At 36.5% G+C, this 21,531-nt stretch overlaps 1 protein-coding gene across 1 annotated transcript in view; it reads right to left on the bottom strand.

The window, feature by feature from the left end:
- The window catches only part of CSMD1 (CUB and Sushi multiple domains 1), a 1,039,667-nt gene that overhangs the window by 569,975 nt on the left and 448,161 nt on the right, over positions 1-21,531 (bottom strand). Inside the window, exon 6 of the mRNA XM_087856321.1 lies at positions 3,938-4,025. Coding sequence (XP_087712447.1) covers positions 3,938-4,025 — 88 coding nt within the window. The remainder of the gene's footprint in view (positions 1-3,937; positions 4,026-21,531) is intronic.

Below are 21,531 nucleotides of genomic sequence, written 5' to 3'. Positions count from 1 at the left end.
AACAAAAAACAAAACAACAACAACAAACATACAAAGCCAACAGTGTATGAAAAGGATGATACATCATGACCAAATTAATTTATCCCAGAATGAAAGAAATTCAATTAATATAATTAATCACATTAACAACCAAACAAACAGATCATCTAAACAGATCTAGAAACAGCTTTTGACAAAATCTATATCAATTTCTGATAAGAACTTACAACAAACTAAAAATAGAAAGGCACTTTCTCAACCTGATAAAGGTAATCTATGAAAGCCTACAGCTAATATTACTTAATGATTAAAACCAGAATGCTTTCCACCAAAGACCAAGAATGAAGCAAGAATGAAGGCACCTGTCTGGCTCAGTCAGAAGAGCATTCGACTCTTGATCTTGAGGTCATGAATTTGAGTCCCACTTTGGGGGTAGAGATTACTACTAATAAAACTTTTAAAAAAATAATAAAGCAAGAATGTCTCATGTCTTCTATTTGTATTCAACCTCATAATATAGGTCTTAGCTCCTCAGGCAAGGGAAAGAAATAAAATACATTCACATTGGAAAGAAAAACATAAAACCATCTTTACTTGTAGTTAATCAGGATCATGGAGAGAGAGTCTTCTGTAGTATACAAAAAAGTTACTAGAACGGGCTTATCACAGATTTGTGTATATATATATACATATATATATATATATATGTATATATATATACACACACACACACACACACACATCTGTATGCACACACACATATATACCCATAGACAGCAAATATTTACATTTGTATTTAGTCTTTTTAAAAAGATATTTTATTTATTCATTTGAGAGAGTGAGTGAGTGAGCAAGAGCAGGAGCAGGGGGGAGGATCAGAGGGAGAGGGAGAAGCTGACTCCCTGCTGAGCAAGGCGCCCAATGCAAGGCTCCATCCCAGGATCCCGGGATTATGACCTGAGCCAAAGGCAGATGCTTGACTGAGCCACCCGGAAGCCCCTGTATTTAGTCTTATAGGAAGTTTAATTTTTCAAATCATTTTCCCTTATATCATTCAATTGCCAGGAAGTTGGAGACATATAAACAATATAGAGATTCTCCAGGAAAATAAGAAATTTGAAAGCCGAAGTCTCATGTGAGTTAAGGTACTCCATTTCTTCCTTGGCTTTCCCCAAGACACATCAACACAACCTTAGGAGCTAATGTTTATCCCAAAATTAATCCTCTACTTCAGAATTAAGGCCGTTGTAAGAATGAGCTAGAGCAAATGCCAGCACATTCACCTAAGATGTTTATAAAATATTTCATTATTACCCTTGTGCTAAATGGATACTGACCTTGAATGTTTCTGAATTCCTTGTGAGCTTTTGGAGATTAAGAAATTTCTCTAACTTCTCTACTATGGTGTGCAATTTGAACAATTTGGCATTGTCAGATAGCATTTAATTCACTATGTTTAAAAACAGAGATATGCCAAATAGACTAAAGAATTTTCCAGATTCCTGTGAAGATTTTCAGGGATGACAGAGTACTGGGGCAATCTCCCTCATACACAAAGTGCACTTGAATAATAATACCTGTTGAGTACCTACGTGGCAGGCACTATTTTAGTCACTGAGGAGGCAGAGATGACTAAGACACCCTTCTGGCACAGGAGAAGCATGAGTCAGATGAGGAAAATGGACATGTGAACAATAATGAAGATTCATTGCCATTAAGTCTAATGGAAAGATGTGTACGATTCTTTAGAAGTGAGGCATGGAGAACATTTTTTTTGTGGGGGAGGGAAATGGAGGAGGTTGTTTTTGAAACAAGAAAGGATTACATAGGATAAAAAACTCTATGGATTCTAGCAAGAATATGTAAATTTTGAAAAAAAAAGAATGTGTAAATTTCATTTATTTGCTTCATCTTCAAATGATAAAATTTCTGAATGCCTTCAACTGACTGGTTATTTTATATGCTAATGGAAGTCAGCACCTGTCTTTATTAGACCACCGTAGCCATGGGGACACATCACAACCACTGAGAGGGCTAACAATTACTCTAACCAAGCCATGCTCTGGAGAACTTCCTTGAGCCAAATGAAAGAAGCCAACGATGGACAGGCAGGGGGAGTCGGTACAAAAGATGGAGTCAGCTGGTTGGTGCAATTTGTGCCCTAAAATTCCCCATGAGTTCAGACTGAAGCTCATCACCACTTAAAACCAGCTTGCATCTTTGCTCGTTTTTCACTCTGGCCCTACCCTGCTACCTCCATTCTCCTTCTCCAAAGTGCATATTTAAAAAAATAATTAAAAAATTAACTTGGAAAAGAAACCGCCTCATCTCAGGCTCTGCTTCAACGGAACTTGAACTAAAACATGAGCTCCTTAACTATACTCAAACTTTGTATCTTTAACCTGTAAATGATACAACTTTCTATCTACTTCAAACAGGACAGACACTGCTAGGAAATCAAAAGCATTTTGTTACATTTTCATAGAAAAAGAATAGATAGATAGATAGATAGATAGATAGATAGATAGATAGATGTAGATATATAATCATACCAACTTCATGATAGCCAGCCTATAGACTATTCTATTCTTTCTCTAGCCTTTTAAAAATTACTATTTCTACTTGTCTTTTTCACTCATATGTGGAATTTAAGGGAAAAAGAAAAAAAGAGACAAAAAAAACCAGACTCTTAAATACAGAGAACTCCTGATTACCAGCAGGGAGAGGATGGTGAGGAGTGAAATAGGGGATTAAGAGTACACTCATCTTGATGGGCACTGAGAAATGTATCAAATTGTTGAAACACTATATTGTATACTTGAAACTAATATAACACTGTGTTAGTTATACATCAATAAAAAATTAAAATTAAATAACACTTTAAAAAATGACCATTGCTACTATAATTATACTGAGTAATATTCCTTCTTCTTTAATTGGTGGTATAACTACTTTCTTTTTTTAAAAGATTTATTTATTTATTTGAGAGAGAGAGAGAGAGATAAAGAGACTGAATGAGCAGGAGGTACGGAGGGAGAGGGAGAGAGAATCTCAAGCAGACTCTGTGCTGAGCCTCGGGCCTATCTTGGGGCTTGATCTCACGACCCTGAGATCATGACCTGAGCTGAGACCAAGAGTCAGATGCTTAATGGACTGAGCCATCCAGGCTCCCCTATAACTACATTTTCAGTTTCAGTTCACTTTACTAGCCAAAACTCTCTACACCTATCTTTATTGTTTTCCTTCTAAAAATGGTGAGATTTTAAGGGAGGAAAACACTTCCCTTACTCCCCTTTATTCTTTATTTTTAAGCTTACTCCCAATATGAAATATACACCTTATAAGTTGGCAAACTTGAACTAATGGAAAGGAATTAAAAAATCCAAAGACATGATATTATTATTATACATATATATATACGTACAATGATAACATAATTATAATTCACTTTTATAATCACCACTATATTAATACTTCCACAACTGGAAAATAGTCTCTAGCTCATCACAATCCTAGTAAGATGAATCATAACATTTTCTGAAATAAATTGCACTGACTACCACTTACATTCATTATTCTAAAAGTTGAATGAAATAATTGTGAGGCTATAGGTAAATTGTTGCCCCATCTGTTTTTTTAAAACATCAACCAAAATGCATTAGAATACGGCAAGGTAATTAATTAAAAACAGAAGAAAAAATTCTGGAGACAAATTTTGATCATATACAGTTAGAGTTAAATTTTTAGAATTGATTCATATAGTGACAAGCATCACTGTAGAGTATGTGAAAGTTTTCAACACAATATGTTTTAGAGTTTTACAGATAATATACCTGCATAATAATTGAGAAGTTGTATCTTTAATTCAAAAGGACAAAATAGTTAAGCATAACAAATAGAAATTATGTATGTATGTTTGACAATAACACGCTTTTCAAATAACCCATATATGTCCTACCTGAAGTCCGAACCTGCTCTTCTACCATTTTCTGGAATCCCAGGATCCGGACACATGTCAGAAACCAATGCAACACCTCCTTGACTCACTGTAATAGAGAGAAACATTCTTGTAATTTTGGGTAGCTGTTGGGGAAATCAACAGAGAGCAAATTAATGTTCAGCAGGCTTTTTCTTAAATTATGCTGACTCAAAATGTGATTTATTTAGAATTAAGACACTTTAGCTATATTAAAATAAATCTTTATTCTTATGTCTGAAAAACAAAGACTTCTTATCCAGTGAAAGGGTGCCAACATTCTTTAGTCTGAACCATTCTTCTATTGAAGTGGTCAAAATTTAGTTTTAAAAAATGTGTTTGTTCATTAAGGGCAACTTTATGACAGGTTACAACTAATAGCTTAATGGGGAAAAAAGCAGAATGGTGAAAATGTCAAAGTTTATACAGAAGAAATCCTTCATCCACTATCCATGGATCAAGTGAAGAAACAAAGTATTTGTTAATACCTATACAAAAGTCACCTAAAGTAAAACTACCTTTTATGTTTTCAACACTGAACATGGTTATCATTGAGCTAAAAAAAAAAAAAAAAAAAAGTACTGTTCTTTTATAGACATGCTGCTTTATTTCCTGACTCTGTTCCATGAAGAGCCTTTCCTCCTGTTGGGATGATGTACAATCACAATACAACAGTGATTTTAAAGTAAACACTTGCTCATTGGGTAGGACAACTGCCACTCAAACACCCATCCAACCTTATTTAAGCTGTCTAATCCAAGCAAGGCAATTCCTTCTCTCATTCCAGAAATTTGCTCCACCGTGGGCTTGTGACCCAATTCCATTTAGTGAGACATGAGGGGAAGTCTGTAGCCATGCCACCGGGAAGACGTTCCAGGGAGCCGATAGTGACCATCTCTTTTTTGTACTTGGACCTTACTGTGTCTGGATTTTGAATGTGGAAGTTTTGGTACCATTTTGCAATGGTCCAAGGTTGGGGGCAATAGTATAGATGGAATAGAAGATATATAGCAAGAATCAGGAAGCTTGATGTCATAGGAAGCAGAGAATTTATTAATTCAGGAAATTACCCTATCTCAACATCCTGTTGAATAATTCATGTTTCCTACAAGTTAATCCCATTTGAATAGATGATTTTATTATTTGCATATGTATATGCAGATAATACATTTCTATATCTATAATATATAAATAATACTATTATATATGTGTTCGTGTGTATGTGTGTGTATACACACATACATACATTTCCCCACATATATTTTAAATGATTCCATAAGAAAAAAAAAATGTGGGTAGATATTGAAATCCTTAAGCATTTTATTAAAACTATGCATAAAAAAGTGACAATAATTATATCAATATTCAGTTTTCCTTGCTAAGTTAGGATGAATTTGAGATATGGACATAATCCCACATTAACTACAAATCTTACTAGACTATATGAAATAAATGTATTCTTGGGAAGCACTTCATCATTCCAAATTAGTTCATCTATATTTCTTACAGGTTTTAATTGAGATTTTTATATCATCTAAAAATTATTTAGCAGTATGGTATGAGAAATGGATTCAGCTCTAAAACTGTCTTTCATAAACGTTTGCTTTTCTCATGATCATTTAAAAATAATCCAGCACATAAGGCAGCGACACTAATAAGATGATGGAAGAGAAAGCCCAGGCCTTCATTACCCCATGGAAACACCAAATAAAAACTACAGATGGAATTAAATAACTTTGTAGGAGCTCTGGAAACCACTCAGAGGTTGATAGCAGCCAAATGAATGCCCAGTGAAGAAGAGGCCACGTTACTGATGGTAGGAGAGTTCATGAAAGCTTAACTTACCCTTACCCCATACCTTCCCTTACATGGCACAGTGGCCTCATTCCTGGTACCCTCGCTAAAGACGAAGAAGCAAAGAGAAAGTTGTTTGCAATATTCTGGCCTGTGGAATGCATGAGAGACCTTTTTTTTCCCCCTTGCCTGCCTTGGAGCTCATATGGGGAATGGCAGCCAGAAGCCATGGAAGGCACTGGTGGCCTGTTGCGTTTAGGAAGTGCACAGGGACTGCAGCCATGCAGGCACCTGGGGCCAAGAAATTATACGCAGAAGAATATAACAGACTATCTAAGATCCTGAGAAGCTGGAGTGAGGCTTTTTGGGGAAGTAAGATATTTTAAAGCATCTGGATGGGGGGCTGGAAAAGCACACACACAGAGGGACACATTCCCAGACAAGACTGAGAAGAACTTAAGTCTTCATTCTAGGCTAACCTTAAGGGTCAGGGGATCACTAATTTTTAAAGGCCTTCCACAACATTCTGCAAAAACTGGGAAAGATAACTGTTTCTTCCCAGTGCAGTTTTTCAAAATGATCGCAAGGCATTCAAAATCCAAAAAATTGAAAAATGTACTCAAGTCAAAGGAATAAAATTAATCTCCAGAAATAGTCCCTGAAGAAACACATGCATCAGATATACTAGACAAAGACTTTAAAACAACTGTCTTAAATATGAATTTGAACAGTGTCTGAACATTTCTTAAATTTGAGGAAAGACATAAGTATACAAATCCTAGGAGCTACGCAAATTCCAAGTAGGACAAACTCAAAGCAGCTCACAATGAGACAAAAAATCAACCTGTCAAAAGATAAAGACAAAGAATCTTGAAAGCAGAAAGAGAAAACATCTCATCACCAAGAGACTCCCAATAAAACCATTTGGTTTCTCAGCAGAAAACTAGTAGGACAGGAGGCAGTAAGGGGAAATATTTAAGTGCCGAAAGGAAAAAAAATGCTATTTACAGAGAATTCTATATCCAGCAAAACTTTGTCATAATTTTAGGATCTTATTTGTAATCTTCATGGCAACCATACATAAGACATCTATAGAATATGCACAAAAGGAAATGAGAAGGGAATCCTAATAGGTCAGAAGAAAAATTAACTTCACACAAAGGAAGATCGTAATGGGAGAAACGATAGACAGAAGTGCTTTAAGGCATACAGGAAACAAAATTGGTAAAAATAAGTGCCTTCCAATCAGTACTTTCTTTAAATGTAAATGAAATCAACTCCATGTATGGGTTGAATTGTTTCCCCTCAGATTCCATATGTTGAAGCCCTAACCTCTATCCCTCAGAATGTGACTGCATTTGGTGATAGGGTTTTTGAAGAGGCGATTAAGTTAGAACGAAGTCATTGGGGTGTGTCTATTCCAATATGAGTGATGCCCTTGTAAATGGAGGATGAGGACACAGATACAGAGGGAAGACCATGTGAAGACACATGGAAAAGACAACCATCTACAAGTCAAGGAGAGAGCCCTCAGATGAAACTCCCTCCCAAAACCTTGATCTTAACTCCCTGCCTCCAGAATTCTGAGCAAACAATTTCTGTGGTTAAGTCACTCAATTTGTTATGGAAGCTCTAACAGACTAATGTGCTCCTCAATCAAAAGATGTAGATTGGCAAACGGATACACAACAACAAACCAGGATACAACTATATACTGTCTACAAGAGACTCACTTCACATCCAAGGACATGCAGAGGTTGGAGGTGAAAAGTGGTCAAATTCATAGAGCCAGAATGCAGAATGGTAGTTTCCTAAATCATGGGGAGAAAGACCTGGGAAATCATTTAACATGTATAGAGTTTCAGTAGGGAAGATACAATTTTTCTGGAGATGGATGGTGGTGACGGATGGGCAACAATGTGAATGTATTTAAAGCCACAAAACCATATATGAAAAAAATGGTTAAAACGGTAAATTTTATGTTATTTGTGTATTACCACTGTGCTGTGTGTATGTGTGTGTATCCCAGCAAGTTATAAATCTGTGACCTATCAGCAAATCAACTTCTATCAATCTGATAGTTCTAGAGCAGTCCCTGTTATCTGCATTTTCACTTTTTGGAGTTTCAGTTACCTGGTGTCAACCACGGTCCAAAAGCAGATGATCCAAAGCCTAAATCTTTGCCACAATACCTGTAACATTCACCTCAATTCATCTCATCACGTAGGCATTTTATCATCTCACATCATCACCAGAAGAGGAAGGGTGAGTACAGGACAATAAGGTATTTTGAAAGAGAGAGAGAGAGACCATATTCACACAGCTTTCATTAGAATGCATTGTTATAATTGGTCTCTTTTATTAGTAGTAATTGTTGTTAGTCTGTTACTGTGCCTAAATTTATAAAATTAAACTTTATCATAGTTGTGTATGTTTTGTGCTTATGGGGTTCAGTACCATCCATGGTTTCAGGCATCCACTGGGACTCTGAGAATATATCCCCTATGGAGAGGGGTGGATGGCTGCACTACTTTTATCCCCAGCCCCATGGTTTTATGGTCTATACCATGTGCTAAGGCAGAGTTCTCAATCAGTAGGCAGTGGTCTCCTAATCAGTCCTTAAAGCTTATTTCCCAAAGAGATTTTAGTTTTAATAACCTCAAACCCCAATCCAGAAAATTACTTGTGCCGTGTTTTTTCTGTCATCATCACACAGATGTGTCCCAAATACCCCCAAGCACAATGGTCATTGCTGTGTCACAGGAAAACACCCTCTTCGAGGTAAATGGCCAGCACTGCTTTTATCAGAAGCAGTCTTCTGTAATGTGGCTCTTACTTCACTATTCTACAATAACAAAGTGGTCTAAAACACAGCATAAAGCCTTAGAAAAAGGTCTACTTCTATTTCCCCTTTTTTGTTTTTTCTTCCATGGAATAGTAATAAAAAGAAATGAGAGAAATTGGAAGTACCCATCCAAGTCAGACCAAAACACTCTGGGTCTTTTTAAAGATAATGTCAAAGTCGCTTATTTATTCCAGGAAGGTTACTTACTTGGAATTCTGTGAGAGCACAGAATGAATTAGACAAGCCTGAATGGCTTGCAGATGGCAGAAGATAACAGAGAAGTGATGAGAGACTAAATGTAAAATATGGCTGGTTTTCTGAAACAGAGATAGGCTTGTAATGGGCTAATGACAGCAAAGACACGGTGAAAGGCAGGTTATGTACAAGTAAACAATAAGCTCCATAAATCCCAACGACCTACCCCCTCAGCATCATGAGCAATTAATTTCTCTAAAAACTGAAGCTTTAAAGCTGGAAAGAGTCATGGAGCTCAATCTGCTTCAAGCAGGATGTCAGTGCCTCAGAGAAATGTTTTTGAAAGAGAGGAATTCCTCAGTTTAATATCATTTTAACTCCAATTTTGTTGAATTACATCTTTTCAAACCTCATGGGACACATGCCATAGCTACTAATAAATATATTAAACTTTAGTCAAAACCTTGCAGATAAAAGTCAAAACTGGAAATATCCGATGGGTATTAACTAATACTAAAGCAAGATGTAAAACTACGCAAATGGATGAACAGATACAAATTAGACAGTTTGTAAAAGACCTTAACTAATTGTGATTTAAAATGTGTGAATTATATTAATGTATATATATTTAAATGCCTTTTTCAAAGTATCTTGATTCACAATATCAAGATTCCCATGAAGTATGTATAGCAGGAGGAAGATGCTTCTCCCATCACATGATTCTGCTCCTTGAGGACATGCCTTGTGATTGTCAATTAAAATTCAACATTAATTTATTTGCAGCAAACGGTACAGCTAGACCAATGCTATAGAGAAAGAAGCAGCTAATACTAAAGAAGTATAAACAACTACGTCTATGATAAAGGAGATTCTACACAAATCAGTGGAGACAAAAATTACAATTAGTGAAATAATCAGAAATAATTAAAAATAAAACACTAAGAATAATGATTATGATAATGATGATTATTTAAATTTCAACATATACTATCAGCTAGAAACTTCCAAGTGTCATTTACGTATTTTTTTTAGACTGAATCCATACAACCATTCTATGAGGTGATCGTGGTAAACGTTTGCTAAAGGAAAGGAAACTAGGGCCAGAGTCATGACCCTATTGATTGAAAAATCCAGGTTCCTTTCCCTACATTTGCTGCAATAAACTGATGAGACATTGTATATTCAAGCGCTTTGTACCTTAAAGTGAGGCCTTTAAAAATAATTTTAAAAAAATTCTTAATAAAATTCTATTTATAATGAAAAGACACTAAGTACCAAAAGGTGAAGTAAAAGGTGTTTTCATTTATATTCCCAGTCAAACATACATGTGGGAAGCCATATGCTTCAAGCCATGAGGCTTTAGCTCAAATACCATCTGGTGGCACTTTTCCCACAGTAAAAGGACCAGGCTCAGAGGCTTTCCACATGCGCCCATAAGCCACCTCCAGAGCACTAGAACCATGCTCTGGCTTGAAAATTAAAATCTTCATGGAAGGTGCCATTTTAGGAGTTAAAATTTAGCTTGTATACCTTTGAAATAGATAATCCAAAGAAAGAACCACTGAAAGAAAATCAGACTTTTTAGTGACATTGCTCCTGTGATGTATTATATAATATTTTTTTATTGTTGATACTCATTTCTTTAGAGACCTAAAGATATGTTTCAGCTGGATCAATTCTGAGACTAATTCTAACCGTTTTAAACCTTCTGAGAGGTGACATGTTTTTAGTTGCATAACAATAAAAAATGTTGTTATACAGAAGACATTCTGGTTGAAATTCCTTGGTAGCAATATCTTCACTCTATCAATGACCTTTACATGACAGACACCCCATTCCACGCATATGTGTTTGAGGAGTATCGTAAACTTCAGACTTTCCTGCCATAATCAGTTTGAAATGAGTCAACGCTGACATTTGTTCCTTCCACATTTAATAGACTCGGTATTTCTTTACTGAAATGAAAAACAACCTCTACTCGATACACTTCCTCGTTTTGATTCACAATACATTTTATCTCATCAAGAATAAAACTTATTCATGTTAGTTCTTCCTGAAAAAACAAACTACTAACTTAATTACATGTTAATCTCCACAACATTGTGCTCTTTTACTAATTTCTTTCATTTAGCTAATAATAGGATTATTCTTGCTTTAACAGAGTATCACATAGGATATTTCCACGTGCCTAACAGAATTTTGGGTAACTTTTCTCTGTGTCTGCTGAATATTTAGTCTTTACCAGTAGTTGGTTTGATCCCAGAATAGTAAGCAAATATTTACAAAGTTTATGGAAGGAGGTAAAACAAAAATCAGTGACATTTGGATGATGAAGTCTTCTCAATGCAACATTAGAGTTTCAAAGGGAAAGCTTACACAGAAATACGTTCTCAGGGACACACAGTTTTGATCCGTGCTGTTTTGGATCTCAGGTTAGAGGATCTGCAAGGAAATACCTCTCAAGCAACAGAATTTGCAGAACTTGTAACCCCTTGTATGAGTGTCTAGGGTGAGATTTTCCAAATGGTCAATTTAATATCATGCCAGACATTTTGTCTGGACTCTCTTTTCTCATTGCATTAATTTGCCGACTTTTAAAACACTAGTAATGGAATGCTCACTATCACAATTTTTATATCTAAATTTTGCCATGTTCTCTTACTTTCAGTTTTACTGCTTACTCCTAAATCAAACTCTTAGTTTATAGCAATTCATTTTTAAAATATATTTTAGTTTCTGGGTACCTGGGTGGCTCATTCAATTAAGCAACAGACTTTTGATTTCAGTTCAGTTCATGATGTCGGGGTCATGAGATCGAGCCTCCAAGCATGGAGTCTGCTTGAGATTCTCTCTCTTTCTCCCTCTGTCCCCCCCCACCCCACTCTCTCTCTCTCTGTAAACATATAAATACATAGGTGTATTTATATATCTATATATTTTAGCTTCCAATGTAATAAAATATTATATAGTGATAAACATATCATCGAGGAACTTTCAAAATTTTTAATTGTTCTCTACTGCACAACAAATAAGGACAATCTGGCTGTCCTTGAAAACCTTCTGTCCTTCCAGCATTATTCTAACTATTACCTATGGGGATCATGTGGTCCAGGTAATTCTAAATACTCCAAATCCTCTCACCACTAACGTTTCCTCTTCTAGATTGTTTTTATGCCAGAGGGAAAAACAAACAGATTTCTTATAAGGGCTATGATATTAATAATTGTCCTTCCAACTGCTAAAATTACTATGGCAGTGAATGTTCAAAGTGGGAGTATTTTCCTTCAATATCTTCAAATTAAACTAAGATGTTTATTTTAGTACTCAAATAAAATGAAAAATAAGAATATGCTGGTAGAGACTCAGTCTAAATGCCTCTGCAAAATTAAAGGCACTGAAATTTCTACGAGAGCCCTGACGATTGTCATCACAGCTATCAGTCTGAGTCCGTACCATCCTGAGATGTTTACCTGGATGCATACTGACAGCACCAAACAGAGATGTCTCTGTGCACCTGTCTTGTCTCCCACAAATGCAGAGTGACCATCACTTGGGGATTAAGCAACCTTAGCTTGAGGGCTTACCACTGTCATTTCTGCCTCAGTCCCTTTTTGCAAACTGAAAAATGTTTAGGGCTTTTTGGAAATATCTCACAGGAACCCTAATTATATACAGTCTTCTAACAGTAGAGACAGCATTTGACCGGGACAATTTATGATACTTTGCATAGTATGTTACTTCGTATAATTTGAAATATGAGAAAAATAAAGGTAAAAATCCCAATCAATGTATAATTGATTCAGGTACATATATGTGTGTGTGTGTATATATATATATATATATATATGTATATAAATACATATATATACATATACATACATATACACACATATGAATATATATAATTATTTTATACTTATTTATACTTATATTTCAGTACACATATTTTCATATTCGATATTTAATATTTATATTTAATATTATTATTAAATTTAAATATTAATATTTGATATTTAATATGAAAACTACTTTATTTAAATCATAAAACGTTAGTTGTCAATTTTCGGATTTCAAAAATCGGAAATACACATCCAGGTGATGAGTACCCATAGGAAACTTCTTTCTCAAAATAGTTTATAACTGATTTCAGAACCTTAGATTTAAAGACATTTCTGACTGGGGTGTCTGGGTGGCTCAGCTGGTTAACCATCAGACTCTTGGTTTTAGCTCAGGTTGGGATCTCGGGGGCATGGGATCCATCCTGGCATCAGGCTAGACACTCAGCAAGTGGTCTGCTTGAGTTTCCCTCTCTCTGCCCCTCCTCCCATGCTCTCTCTCTCTCTAAAATAAATAAATAAATCTTTTCTTAAAAAGGCATTTTAGGGGCGCCTGGGTGGCACAGCGGTTAAGTGTCTGCCTTCGGCTCAGGGCGTGATCCCGGTGTTATGGGATCGAGCCCCACATCAGGCTCCTCCGCTAGGAGCCTGCTTCTTCCTCTCCCACTCCCCCTGCTTGTGTTCCCTCTCTCGCTGGCTGTCTCTGTCTCTGTCAAATAAATACATAAAATCTTAAAAAAAAAAAGGCATTTTAACACAGTAAATATAAATTCTATAAACATGTATCACACACTTTATGTATATATTTATCACAAATATGTATTTCATATGTATCATATTAGTAAATTACTAAATCAATGCTACTTGATAAAAATGTTTTATTTATCTATATATTTTTATAATATACATCTACTAATATTTGTTTACAGTAATACTATATAGCAAGAAAACACAATTTTTAAGTAGTTTAAGAGAGGAGAAATGTTAAGTTCTCTGAGAATTTATGTGTTACACATAGTTTAATATTATAATTAATAAATCAATAAATCAAATTGCTTTGGTCACTCTCAAAAAATTCTTATCTCAGCAGATTTGTACAGGTAATTTTACTCTGTGTATTATCCAGATGTTCTGAAAATGTATAAATAAGAAGAACACCGTTTGTGACTATTATAAAATATATTTCTTGCAGCATGTCAACGGTCATTTTGAAAATCCAAATACTTAGAAGAAATAATAATGATATAGTATGTGCATAATATTTCAATTTTACAAATTATGAATTATTAAGTTACACCTCTTTAAAACAATAATGTCCTATCCCCTCTGGTTCTGAGTTCTTGGATATTTTTTAAAGATTGTATTTATTTATTTGAGAGAGTGAGAAAGAATGAGCAGTGGGGAGGGGCAGAAGGAGAGAGAGAGAGAAGCAGATTCCCTGCTGAGCAGGAAGTGTGATGCAGGGCTTGACCCAGGACCCAGAGATCATGACCTGAGCTGAAGGCAGATGCTTAAACAACTGCGTTACCCAGCAGCCCCTGAGTTCTTGGATATTAATTATCATATGGTTTCACTCATTTATGGAACATAAGGAATAGCTGGGAGATCGGTAAGAGAAGGAAGGGAAGAATGAAGGGGGGTAAACAGAAGGGGGGATGAACCATGAGAGACTATGGACTCTGGGAAACAAACTGAGGGCTTCAGAGGGGAGGGGGGTGGGGGATGGGCTAGCCCGGTGATGGGTATTAAGGAGGGCACGTATTGCATGGAGCACTGGGTGTTATATGCAAACAATGAATCATGGAACACTACATCAAAAACTAAGGATGTACTGTATGGTGACTGACATAACATAATAAAAAATAAAAATAAAAAGAAACAGATTTTTTTAAACAAAAAAAATCAATGAAAAACTACATAGATTACTTGAAGCTTTGGCTTTTTACTTCCACTGTCTCAATTGAATGTATCAGATTATATTTCTTATTCTCCTAACCATCATAAGTTATAGATATGCAAATATGAAAAGGGTAAGAATATAGTATTGACAAATATTCTATTTATTTCTACAAAAATGCATAAAATTTGTGTAAGGAATGACAAAACAATACACACAAGGAGAGGAATCATGGCATGTGAGGTACAATGGATATATATATATATATATATATATATATATATATATATATGCACACACATATATTATATAATTTAATCCTCCCCAAATCTCTGCGAGGAAATTATTTTATTTTCAGTTTGAGAAACAAAGAAAGTAGAGTTGGGAGGTTGTCAGTATATCCTACTTGTCTAGCTGATACATATATCAGAGTTTCTGATTTCAAGACCCACATTTTCTAACTACATTAATTCATTAAAAAAAAAAACTTGGCCAAAAAGGGTACTTTTGAGAAAATAATATTCATTTACAAACAAAGGGTTTTTTAAGACTTATTTGTTTATTTCAGAGAGAGAAAGAGCACTCAAGTAGGGGGAAAGGCAGAGAGAATTCCAAGCAGACTCCCTGCTGAGCACAGAGCCCATCCTGGGCTCCATCCCAGGATCCTAAGATCATGACCTGAGCCAAAATCAAGAGTCAGATGCTTAACTGACTGAGCCACCCAGGGGCCCCTACAGACAAAGGTTTTTAAAAATGAACAGAACTTATCTGCACTTCACAAATATTTGGTCTTATTAACATTATACTTCTAGTATTAATACCCATGTAAATGACCCTAAAGTTCTATCACATAAAAAACAGATTATAAAACAGAATATGTGATGTTGTTTTGTTTTTATGCAAACAAACTAGAAAAAAGAGTAGAAAAGTTGATGGGTGTACTCCCTTAATCCCTAAACTTAACTTGCAGATTCTAGTGATGAAATGTTTACCCTTATAACTTAATGATTATTTTAAGTTGTAGGGTAACTTGTCAGTGTTGGTATTTATTTATTTATTTATTTATTTATTTATTTATTTATTTATTTATTTAATCGTATAATGGGAGTAGGTTCTTCCTTTAAAGAGAAAAACAAATGCATGTAAAAATGAAGCAGAGATCTGCTTCTCCATGTCTTCCAATCCACACGCCTTTCTCTGGGGAACTTCCATGGTTCACAGAAAGCCGTGACCTTCCTTGCCTTCCTTCTTTACCAGCATGGACTCCTGGCCCAAATCAGGTAATGCTTCCATGGACATAACTTACAGATTTGAATTTAAAATAATTTAGTTGGACATTTAACATTTACTTTTTTGAGAAATTTAGCTATCATGTATAAAAGATAGGAGAGAGTTAGTGATGAAAGCTCTTGCTGGAAGAATGGTAATCAGTAGACTGCATGCATTAGGTGTCATTGCAAGCCCGGGTATGACAGGAAGCATATAGAAAAAAAGATACGAATACCTTAGTAATTATATGTTGCCCACTATCAGTACTTCTTACTTAAGGATTCGGGCAGTGGTGCATTTTTAAAAGTACAATGTTTCAGCAGCCCTCCCCTGACATTTCCGTTGAAGCCATGGTGCCCCTGGGGTGCAAAGTAGGGACTCTCTTGTTCAGTGGAAGCTGGAGGAAAGCAGCTAAATCCAGCGGGGGCAGACACACACACACACACACACACACACACACACACACACACACGCACTTGCTGGTAATGAGTGGAGCAGCCTTGCACAAAGAAGTCTACATGCCCCTGTACATTACATCTTAGTTCTCCAGAGCAACACCAAGAAACTAAACAGCCCCTACAGCCAACATGCTTATGGCTTTCTAGTTTTAGTACAAGAACATTCTTTTACTTAAGTGATTCTGGTATCCAAACAAATCTAAGATCTTTTAAAAGTTATTAAAAATAAAGAAAGAGTGCCAAAACCTGAACAACATCAAATGTCAACAAGGACGTGGAGCAGCAGGAGCTCTTACTCATTGCTGGTGGGAATGCAAGATGGTAAGACCACTTTGGGTAGCATTTTGGTGGTTTCTTACAAAACTAAACATATTCTTACTATGTGTTTCAGAAATCACACTCCTTGGTATTTACCCTATAGAGTTGAAGACATATCCACACAAAAACCAGTTCATGAATGTTTACAGCAGCGTAACTGATAATTGCCAGAACTTGGAACAACCAAGATATACGTCATTAGGTGAACGGATAAACTGTAGTACATCCAGACAATGTAATACTTTTGAGTGTAAAAAGAAATAAAAGTCATGAAAAGATATGGAGGAATCTTAAGTGGATATTGCTAAGGGAAAGAAGCCAATCTGAAAAGACAACATATGATATGATTCCAACTGTATGACTTTCTTGAAAAGGTAAAACCATGGAGAAGTAAAAAGATCAGTGGTTGCCAGGTATATGGAAGGGGGAAGGATGGACAGGCAGAGTACAGAGGATTTTTAGGGAAGTAAAAAATACTCTGAATGATATTATAATGGTGGATACATGTCTTTATACATGTGTTCAAAACTGTAGAATATACAGCACTAAGAGTGAATGTCAATGTAAACTATGAACTCTGGGTGATGATGATGTGCCAGTGTGGGTTCATCAGTTGTGACAAATGCACCATCTCCAGGGGCTGTCGGTCATGGGGGAGGCTGTGCATGTGTGGGGTTGGGAAGTATATGGGAAATCTCTGTGCTTTCTTTTCAGTTTTGCTATGCAACTAAAACTGCTCTAAAAATAGTCGAAAAAATAAAATAATAAAAGGGGAAAAGAAAGAAAATAAAGAAGAAAGGGAGAGAGGATCAGACAGAAAAGGGAAAAAAGCAATGATGAAGTAGGAGAGAGTAACAAAAAGAAAGAAAACAAGAATTCTAGCCTGTGCTTGAAGGACCTCAAGGCTTGAGGCATAGATGAATTATGATGTGTCAAGAGGAGTCCAGGGGTTGCTGGAGAGGAGGGTACCCTAGGCAAGTGAATAGAATGAACAAAGTCATGGAGGTCAGAATGGATATGAAACGCCCACACACACAGTAAAATTGCTTAGAAAGGGGGACTGTCAAATATGGAGAACCCAAGTCAGGTATTGAGGTGAAGGTCCCTCCATGAAGAAGCTTTTGGAATGAGACTCTTAATGAGAAGCAGAGTCTTACTTCTTTCTTAGGTATTATTTCATATATGCATCCCACATGACATTAATTATGTAAATGTGCGTATGTGTTTATTTATACACAGTTTAATTTGAAAGCTAAAGGATGAACCATGTATGCATATATAGTCAAATATATGTATTTTAAATATTTTCTCTGAACCCTGAGTTGGATTTTTACTTTTATAAATACCTACCATGGTACCTACCATGGGAGTATACTTAGTCAACATCTTTATGTTTCCTTAGAAAATGGAACTTTGGTAGACAGTGGAAAAGACACCATCGAAGCTAATTTGGCAACATCTTTCCCACCAAAAGGACAAGACATAATTCCTGATAAATGAAGGAAAGTAATCAGGTAACATTATTAAAGGATACAGATTGAAAAATAAAATATAAGGCTTGTGTTAGAAACATCACAGGAAATCATTAATTAAAAAATTAAATAGTATAGTCCAGGGGTTTGTTTCTCAGCTCTGGAGCCTGAAGTGCAGGAAAGCTAGTGGCTGTCAAGGTGCTGTGGCAAAGCCGGGACGGAGGGTAGATGCTTTTACTGGCCGCAGGACCTTGGGCAAGCTCCTTGTTCAACCTCTACAAGCCTCCGTGTTCTCACCTGAAACACCTACCGCGCAACATTATTGTGAAGCTTTAATGATGGCTCAGACCATCTGCTGGGCACTGCTCAATAAAGACGATATTGCTACCACACTCATTCCTCTCCTCTTCTCCTATAAACACCTTAGGTGAAATTTTTTCAGTGTGTTCTTTCAACTCTAATATTCCATGAGTCTGTCTCTAGCATTCCCATCCTTGGGGAAATTTCAGCCAGGGATGTTATGAAATACAAATGTACTTTAGAAAAGATTAGGGGGAGAGAAAATGCCAAATGATAGACGCAGAAAGAATACAGGTAAAATAATATTATACTGAAAGCAACATGCACTTTTCATAAAGGAAGGAAGGAAGGAAGGAAGGAAGGAAGGAAGGAAGGAAGGAAGGAAGGAAGGAAAGAAAGAAAGAAAGAAAGAAAGAAAGAAAGAAAGAAAGAAAGAAAGAAGAAAGGTTATTTGCATAGTGTAAGCAAAGGCTAAGAAATATAGCTGGAATTGTCATTCAAACACACAGGGTTTAGTGTCTTGTAACTCAAATAAATTAATTGTATGGGAAATTATGCCTTTCAACTTAGAAGTTAATGGATTTGAAATTTTGTTTGCACAGTATTTGTAGTGGTTTCCTATAGTGTTATTGTGTTATATTTAAAAGCCGGCAAGATATGTTAACATATTTTTTGAAGAGACTATGCATTTTTATTCATAAGAAGCAAACAATTTAAATGATTATTTCTCTGATACGTTAGAGTAATCAAAATTGCCATGGAAATGACACTTGAAAATAGAAATAGCAAGTTAATTGTGTCCGATTTCATTCAGTTTGTCATCATGCATTCAGCAGCATGGTGACTGAATGCCCCATAGAGCGAGGCTTTGCCTTCGCCTCTGGGAGGCTTAAGAAGAAGACCTCATGGAGAAAACACCAAGCAATAAAAACCCAAAGCAATACGCAGTTACAGCTTGGAATCTGTGTCATGAAGAATAGGACAAATACAATTAGAGAGACTTATGGAGAGAGTAGAGGGAGTCGGTCTGGCAGGCCCCTGAAAGGCGATGGCATTCTGGCTGACACGTAAGGGTGAGGGTCAGTTAGCTAAGGACAGAGTGGACACCATAACCCTCTTGGCAAGTAAACTACTAAAATTGATCCCTCAGGAAGGAAATATATCGGAGCACTCAAGGAACCAAGAAGAGAAGTCCATCTTTCCCATCTCACTACAGCTGGAGAGGAAGTAGGAACCAAATGGGGAACCACTGAAGATGCTCACATGAGAATGTCTGATTTAGGTGAAGTCCTTCTCTGGCTGCTCCTAGAAGACTGGGTTGGGAAGGTCAGTCACAGAGGCAGACAGATGGAGAAAGCTATCCACAAAGTCCAGACAAAAGAGGAGGCTTGCATGGTATGATAGCTCAGAGCCCCTGACAGATTTCATTGTGTTGGAGGAGAAATGGAAAAGATTTAGTAACTGGTTTGGTCATAAGGACTGAAGAAAATGCAGCTATTTGTTTGAAGATCTCAATAAAGGGAGCTATCATTTCTTGTGCAGGGGAATGCGAGAGGAGAGCTGATGCAGCTCAGAATGCCAACCATTCCATTTTTGATCTGTTATATTGCAGGTGTCAATGCACAGCCCAGTGCGTGGGTCAACTACACTGTTGGATGCACATGTCTGGATTGGGAGAAGTGATCTATTACAGAAACATGGGATTCATTACCATATAGGTGATATTTAAGATCAAGGGAATCATTGATGTGATCTAGAATGGGATTCTGACACTGTCTCACCCTTGAACAAGTTTGTTCTTGGCATGTGCTGGTCCTTCTGTCTGAAATACCCGTCAGCCACATCTTCACATCACTGCCTTCTTCTTAGTACATAGAGATCATCCCAAATTTGCCTTCTCGGAGAAGCCCTCCATGACCATCCTGGTTAAACTAGCAACCTCCACACACCCTCTCTGTTTTATCTTGATAGGCTTCACACTATCAAAATGATATTACTTATGCTTTTGGGACCCTTCTTACACATAAGTCTCTTGGTGGCAGAGATTTTTCTGTCTTCTTCATTAGTCTAACCCCCCAGAATCTCTCAGGGACTGGCACACAGTAGGATCACACTCTCGATTAGCTGACGGCTGATTTGAGAAACAACAGAAGATAGCCAACAGCTGAGTCTGGAGTGGCTGAACATCTTGAGGTTAAGAATAGGCAGATAAAACAGCAGAGCAACTGAGAAGGAGCAGTTAGAGAGGCAGGATGCAGTGTCAGGGGAGCAGATAAGAGAATTTTCAAGATGAAAGTGTTGTGAACAGTTTGCAATGAGGCTAAAAAGTTAAGTACATAGAAGATTAAAAACATATCTATTGGTTTCACAACACTGGAGATCACTGGTGATTTTAGCAAGTTCAATTCAGGTCAAATAATGAAAAATTGAAGTCGCTGGGTGGAGGAAGGGATTTAGCTGTTCAAGAAAAATATTCTAGGTATAGCCTTTGAGTAAATAAAGTATTCTCAAAGGATTTATCTTGAAGGTATTTGGGATTTTTCTGCCTTATGTACTAACAGGTACACAAGTGACCTGAGAGACTTCTCTGTCTTTAAAACTTGAATTCTCCCCTGCTCCCAAGATAATCTGGCTCTATCTTCGACAGACCAAGAAAGGAAACAGTCTTGGAGAGTTGCCTCTTCCTGCCCTTTCAACAAACTGCAACTGAGTAGCCCTCAAGTTATGAGTTGCACACTTGGAATACTGATTGCATAACCTTGGGCAAACCCACCATTGATTTCCCACTATTGATATAAAAATGTGATTATTTTCCTATTTAGATTTTCTTATTGTTGTTTTTATTATTCCCAGGAGAAAACTGAGCAAGGCTTTTCTTTGAAGTTCTTGGTAGAGAAGACTAATATAATAAAAATGCAAAAGCTTATTGCAAGATTAAAAATACTTCGGCAGTTAAGGGATAAACAAGCTATGATTTCTAGTACTAGGTTTTAACTTTATGGTGCTACAGCCATTGTACTAAGGAAAGGTCAAGTCTTAGGTCTGCCGTGCTTGTTGGGCATACACTTTCATCTCAGCAATGACGGTATCCTGCTCCTTGAACCTCGATCCCTAACCCGCCTCTCCCTGTTACCTTCACTGAGTTAAAAACCAAAACTAAAGACTGTCCCTGGGGTATTTCCATTTTAATAC

This window comes from Ursus americanus, chromosome 27 (assembly GCF_024610735.1).
Source record: "Ursus americanus isolate L20-20 chromosome 27, mUrsAme1.1.p, whole genome shotgun sequence".
Classification (NCBI taxonomy): Eukaryota; Metazoa; Chordata; class Mammalia; order Carnivora; family Ursidae; genus Ursus; species Ursus americanus.
The sequence above is the reverse complement of the archived record's forward strand: the minus strand, read 5'-3'. Positions and strand labels throughout refer to the sequence as shown.